This window comes from Pyrus communis, chromosome 9 (genome assembly GCF_963583255.1).
Source record: "Pyrus communis chromosome 9, drPyrComm1.1, whole genome shotgun sequence".
In the NCBI taxonomy this organism is placed as follows: Eukaryota; Viridiplantae; Streptophyta; class Magnoliopsida; order Rosales; family Rosaceae; genus Pyrus; species Pyrus communis.
The window spans coordinates 13,136,062-13,143,677 of record NC_084811.1 but is presented as its reverse complement, the minus strand read 5'-3'; the positions used below and the strand labels follow the sequence as shown (position 1 = coordinate 13,143,677).

At 32.7% G+C, this 7,616-nt stretch overlaps 1 protein-coding gene across 1 annotated transcript; it reads left to right on the top strand.

Moving 5' to 3' along the window:
• Positions 1-5,657: 5,657 nt before the first annotated feature.
• Positions 5,658-6,653, top strand: LOC137744418 (uncharacterized). The gene is made up of 3 exons (XM_068484234.1): positions 5,658-5,991; positions 6,103-6,231; positions 6,313-6,653. Exons 1-3 carry the CDS (start codon positions 5,658-5,660, stop codon positions 6,651-6,653), a joined length of 804 nt encoding a protein of 267 aa, XP_068340335.1.
• Positions 6,654-7,616: the final 963 nt, after the last annotated feature.

The following is a 7,616-nucleotide window of genomic DNA, read 5'->3' as shown; positions in this document are numbered from 1 at the left end:
AACATTTATGTTACCAATCATAATCTCAGTCAACCAGAAGTTGTTGATCTCTTAATCACTGGATTTACATGAATGTTACATTCATGGTGGGAAAAACATCTCACTGAACAATCTAAAATGTAATAAAACATGCAGTAAAAAGGGATGAAGATGGAACCCCTATATTCGATGAAAGAATTGGTATGGGAGTCCCAGACGTAGTCAACACATTTCTCTTCACAATAATTGAACACTTCATAGGAACACCAAGTAACGTAACCTCTGGGAATACATGATCAACTAAGTAATCTAAGATGCCCCACCTTAAGCGATTTTAGGTGGTACAAAGATGTTTTCATGTCTAGGGTAATGCTTAGAGAAGACAATAAAGAGTAATTTTGGAAAAAAAAAAAATACATAAATGGATTACCAAACTTATTTGCACACAAAATTAGGCAAGTTTTAGTCAATGAAGAAGGTATCATACCATATAATAAGTTTACTTATGGAAATATTATTAATATTATCTAGAAGGAAGGGTTAAAAATGTGCATTGATATGAAAATAACAAAACAAGTCAACAAAGATAAATTAATAGCCAAATATGAGTTAGGAACATTTTGTGAACAATACGGTTTACCCCTTATTGCTTCTTCTAGTAAAAAGAAAAGAGTAGAAAGATATCCTTGTAAATACCCAAACAAAAGATATCACAAGTATGACAAAAGAAATAAATATAAGAATTTTAACACCAATAAATTCTATGAAAAAAGTAAACCTAACAAAAATTGGAAGAATAAATAATTCAGTAAAAATTATTCCAAAGATAAAAAAACAAAGGTAATTGTTATAAATGTGGTAAGCTAGCCACTATGCAAACAAATGCAGAGTCAAAAAGGCAATTAATCAGTTAAAAATTTCTGAAGAAGAGAAAATCGAATTAATCCAAGTGCTAGAGTTAAAAGATATAGATCGAAGTGAAAATGAACAAGAATTCGATTCTAACTCCTCATAGTCAAACCATTCAAACAACTCTGACTCCCTAGACATTAATATGGGTTGCAGACATAGTTGCTGTAAAACAATTTCAGTCTTAAACAAACAAGAAGAACAAGAGAGTTTATTAATTGAATTAATTAGTGAAATAGATGATCCAAAATTAAAATCTCATTACTTGAAATAATTAAGAAAATTAGTAAGCCAAGAACAAGCTAGCACCCGCCAACAGCTAACTCCGCAAAGTAAATTATGTCTCATTACAACCTTGGAAAGATTTAATAAACCAAAAAGGAAATTACTGTTAAAGATTTACAATACGAAGTAAACAAAATTAAGAAAGAAATAAAAATCCTTAAAACAAACAATCAAGAAATTAGATCACATCTTAGCTTCAGTCAAACACAAAAATTAATTGAACAAGGATTTAAACAAAACAATGAATCAACTTATTCCTCATCCGATGAAGAACCAAGAGAAAACAACCATGAAGAAAATGATAAAGGTTCGACCAAAAGTTTAATTTTAAGTTTACTTAACAAAATTAGAATCAGAAAATGGTATTCAAAAGTCAAAATAATAATTGAAGATTTCCAATTAGAAACAATTGCCCTAATCGATTTAGAAGCAGATTTGAATTATATTTATGAAGGAATAATTCCAACCAAATACTTTCACAAATCAATTGAAATCCTTAGCGCATCCAATCATTCACCAATGCAATTAAATTATGAAATACAAAAGGCACACATTTGTCAAGACAATGTTTGTTTTAAAACACCATTTGTCCTCATAAAAAACATCTCAGACCATATCATTTTAGGACTTCCTTTCATAGCCCTTATGTATCATTTTACAGTACATTATGAAAGAATTTCTACCATTGCTTTGGGTCAAGAAGTAAAGTTTAAATTCTCTTCTAAAATAGAGCTCAGCAAGATAAATCAGTTGGATAAAAATAATATTTCAAAATAAATCAACATAATTGAAAGAAAAACGCAGCACATCGGTTATTTAAAGGAAGAAATAAATTACAAAAGAATTGAAGAACAGTTAAATAGTAAAACCCTTACAACAAATAAATAGCATATAGTCAAACTTGTTGAAGAAATATGTTTAGATATTCCTAATGCATTTTGTCATAGAAACAACATACATATAGTCAAACTTGTTGAAGAAATATGTTTAGATATTCCTAATGCATTTTGGCATAGAAACAACATATAGTCAAACTTCTTTACATCAAAGAATCCGAAGAAAGGAAAATACCCACAAAAGCTAGACCAATCCAATGAGTCAAGAAACTATGAAATTTTGTAAAAATAAAATCACAGAATTACTCAACAAAGAAATAATTAGAAAAAATAAGTCACTTAGTGATGCCTTGCTTTCTATGTCCTAAAAAACGTTGAATTAGAAAGAGGTACTCCAAGATTAGTCATTAATTATAAGCCGTTAAATGAAGTTTTAGAGTGGATAAGATATAATCCCCAATAAAAGAGATTTAATAAAAGGGTTTTTATCACAAATGGTCCCTAACATTGGCTTAACTCATCATTTTGGTCCCAAACATTCAAAATCAATAAATTTGGTCCCTGACATTCGATGCCACACATCAATGTGGTCATTCCGTCAATAGTCCGTTAAATTCTCTGTTAAAACTGCACGTGCTATCTCACGTGACCCTTTAAGAGAGGGCATTTTTGTCCAATCACCTCACTTGTTGAATTCAACAGCAAACATTTATCGACTCACGTGCTTACTCGACCTTTTCCTTTTCTTGCTGAATTCGGCGACAAACATTTATGATTGTTTAATTTTGAAAAGTTAAAATGAGGCCTTTTTCCACTAAAAAAAATGCCTAGCCATTTTAGTAAATGGTTTTGTGCAAAATGCTAATAGCATATTATTCCAAAAGAAATATACCAAATGACATTTGTTTAAACACATAAGAAATGACATCTATTAATTTGCATATTTCATTGTCAATAACATATCGTTCCAAAAGAAATAACCATTGTTCATAACAACATATCGATTCAATTCCAAAAACATTAAACAACAGCAACATCTCATGTGTTTCGAATGCAAAAACCAAAAACTTTAAATATGTAGATAGTTTTCAAAGACTTTAAAAACACAACTAAGCTACCATTTTTTCACCAAATCCTTCAAGGCTTCCATGGCTTTCCTCTCTTTGCACCAAATCCTTGGGTTGAGTGAACATGTTGAATTGGTGGAATGGTGGGTTGTGAACTTGAAACCATGCCTCTTTCTCTGTATGTACCTTTTCCTATGGCTCTTCCTCTAACCACTCAGCTGCCCCTTCCCACCTACATACTCAAGATATAAATACACAACTTCACATTATAAAAATTGAAAATAAAAATGAATTAGGCCACATCTTCCGCATCTTCCGTGTACCTTATTACAATTAAAAAAAAAAATACAAAGATCTCTATTCTTCAAACTTCACACATACCTGTCTTGTTTGAGTTGATGTAGGCTTGTTGTTAGTAGATTGAGTTACTCGTTGAGTGGATTGACTAGTAGATGCTTGATTTTGTTGCTTTCCACATGTCTTGGAAGTATGGTCTTCTTGTCCACATGACCTACATGCATATGGCTTGGTATAAATCCATCTTTTCAACTTCTTCCCTTCATGACTTGTAACTAGGGGCTCTTCACTAGGATCTTTAGTCCTCTTTTTCTTTGGTCTTCCAGTTTGCTTCTTGTAAATGAGAGCGTCAATTTTTGTGGTCTCATTACTAGGCTTATCTCATTGATCTTGGCTAGGCAGTGGTGAAATAACCGGTGCATTAGCCCTTAGGTATGTTGGTTTACTTGTAACAATTATCAACATACAAGGCAACATCTTGTCCCTTCCTCAAAATACAGGCAATATCATGAGGACATGGGATTCCACAAAGATCCCATCTCCCACAAGAACAAGTTTTAGCACCCAAATCAAATGCAAACTCTCTTCCAAAAAGGTGTGAGACTTGATGTTTCATATCTCCAGCTAGATATGCAATGTAATGCCCACTTTCATACTTGAATTTTTCAACAAATTTCTCAATTCTTGGCCCCACGGATCCTTTCCATTTCAAGGTAGCATCTCTTCTATTTGCCATCCTTTCCCTTTCTTGGCACCACATTACTTGAAGTTGTGCCCTTGTCACTTTCACTAATTGCCTTCTCATTCTTGTCAACCATATATAATTCAACTACCTTATTCTTTGGCATATCATCGATCAAATATGTCAGTTGTGCATCAAATACCATTTCTTCAAATATACCCACTTGCAACTTTTTATAGTGGCTCAACAACAACCATTCCATTGTCATTGAATAACTCCAAAGCAGTAAAGCTATGCAATCTTTAATACAAAATGACAAAAGAAAGGGAACAAGACCACAACAGTACATATATTCATCACCTACCCTAACCCCACATCATCTCAAACTACACAAACCCCACCAATAGAAATCAAGGGTATGAAGAAGGGCTATTGGAACAATCAAAAGTATAAAAAAAAATTAGGGAAAGAAGATACATAATACTCACCATATTTTGGAGGCTTTCCAGGTTTGCGAAATTTCTCCGACATACTTATAGGTCACTAAAATTTTCTCACAATCCACAAAAGTTCAATGATCCTTCACGAATTTCAGAATTTTAGAGTCCTATTCTAAGTAAAATTGAATCTCTCGCCAAAATCCCTATTGCCAAGCCCTAGCATTTTCATATCTCTTTAACCAAAGAAGGAAAAGGCATCGGCAAAGAGGGAAAAGGTGGGGCTAGTGATCCAATTAGTGGGTGAGGCAAATTTACGAAAATGTCCTCCATTAAGGGGTCACGTGGGTCAACACATGCATTTTTAACGGAGGATTTGATAGATTATTAACGGAAGGACCACATTGATGTGTAGCATCGAATGTTAGGGACTAAATTTATTGATTTCGAATGTCAGGGACCAAAATGATGAGTTAAGCCAATGTCAGGGACCATGTTGAATATTTCAAGAATATATATATGATTTGGTGCTGCATTGTGCAATATGTGTGTGGTGCTGCAGTGAGCAGCATGTGTATAGTTGACAACCCTTTACAAAAGGTTGGGTTTCATTCAACCTTTGTATAATTTATTGAATGGTTGCAACTTTTGATTAAAAGATATGATGCTTACTCAAATTGTATGAGTAGAATTAAAAGATTAATTAGTCAAATTTATTTTTTGAAAATTCTAAATAGAAGACATGTCTTTTGGATTAACACTATTAAGAAGGGTTGTATATCTTCAACTAAAATGAAAGGACTCGATGAACGGGTGCTTTAATGCTTATAAATACCTATTGTGGCCTAATGTTTCACACACAATTTCAGAAATTTATTTCTACATTCCTTGCTCCTTACTCTCTCCATCACATTCATATAGTTTATTACTAGTTATTTCTAAGGAAATATAATTTGGTTTTGCTAATCGAATATTCCGTACTTTGTTGTATCCTAAAAGTGCCAAGAACCCTTTAACAAACTCATTCGAATGGGAGCAAATAACACTTTAAGGAAATGATTCAAGTCGTACCTCAAAGTCATCATTCGGATTATTCTCTAAATTTCTATATTTACTCTAACAATCTTAAAGTGTTATTTTCGTCATGGAGTACAAATCTGATAACATGGCTTTGAAGATTATCAATCAAGATGTCTACAAGCTAGACAAATTTGATGAATCAAATTTCATCTGGTGGAAGGACAAGATGCGTTTCATGCTTACTATTGTAAATGTCATATATGTGTTGGACCCGAAATTGGAGCCTATTCGTGAACCAAGTGACAAAGACTCGGACAAAATAGTTGCCGATCGAAAGAAGCGTGAAGAAGATGAATTGGTATGTCGAGAACATATCTTAAGTACATTATCTGATCGCTCATATGACTTGTATGCACACATTCAATCTCCAAAGGAAATTTGGGAAGCACTTGAACACAAGTACACAACGGAGAAAAGAGGTACCGATAAATTTTTAATGTTAAAATATTATGAATTCACTATGTTTGATAACAAACCCATCCTAGACCAAGTTCATGAATTATTGGTTTTGGTCTCAAAGCTTCGTGAAGTTAAAATAGTTATTCTGGATCCTATGATAGTTGGGGCTATTATGGCAAAATTACCCCAAACATGGAATAACTATATAAAGAGACTTCTACACATGGTGGAAGATATTAGTTTGGAGGATCTTCAAAAGGGTATTTAAATTGAAGAGGAAACTTAAAATCGTGATAAGAATTTTGCAAATCAAGATTCCTCTAAAGTTCACATTGTCGAAGGAAACAAATATAAAAAGAACTTCAAAGTCAAAATTGACAAGGGGAAGTTTAGGAAGACCAATTCTAATAATAATCAAAAGAATGCAAATGGTGTCTGCTACTATTATGGAAAGAAAGACCATTACATTCGTGATTGTACACATAGAAAAGCAAGTGAGGAATATGTCAATAAGACCAATAACACAAATATTGTGGAAAACTCTAGAATTGATAACATTGTTGCAATGGTATCAATGATGCATATTGACATGATTACCAAATATGGCAGTAGTAATAAAATCCTCCGATTGGTGGCTCGACTTAGGGGCTCTACTATACATGTGTGCAATGACAAGGCATAATTCAAAACATATGAAGCATCAACGGACAATCAAGAGGTTTTAATGGGGAATCATAATTCCGCCAAAGTTCTAGGAAAAGGAACCGTTGAACTTCAGTTTACTTCTAGGAAGAAATTGACGTTGCTTAAAGTACTGCATGTTCCAGAAATTAGAAAGAATCTTGTGTCTACAAATTTATTATGTAAGAACGGTATAAAGACTGTTCTAGAGTCTGACAAGTTAATAATGTCGAAAAATGGGATATTTGTTAGGAAAGGGTATTCTTGTGATGGATGTTCAAACTAAGTATTAATAATAAAGTGAATTCTTCTGCTTATATTGTTGAATCTTCCTCTCATTTATGGCATTTATGTTTAGCACATAAATCTTAGATCTTTAAAATACATGCGCACGCTTGGTTTAATTGCTTGCAATGATGATTATAATGATAAATGTGAAACATGTATTCAAGCGAAAATGACTAAGAAACCTTTTCCAACTGCTGAAAGAAATACAAATTTATTAGACTTAATACATTCTGACATATGTGAATTTTATGGTGTTTTAACAAGAGGAGGAAAAAGATATTTTTTCACATTTATAGATGATTGTTCTAAGTTCACTTATGTTTATTTATTGTCTAATAAAGATGAAGCTTTTGAGTGTTTTAAGCGCTATAAGGCTGATGTTGAAAACCAAAAGGGAATGAAAATTAAATGCTTTCGTAGTGATAGAGATGGTGAATATTTTTCACATGAATTTGATATTTTTTGTGAAAAGCATGTTGTTGTACATCAAAGAACTGCACCCTATACATCACAACAAAATGGCTTGGCAAAAAGGAAAAATCGGACACTCACTGAAATGATTAATTCTATGATGATTAATGCTAATACTCCAAAATATTTATCGGGTGAAGCATTGTTTACTGCATGCCATATACACAATAGAATTACATCTATAAAGACTCATGTGTCACCATAT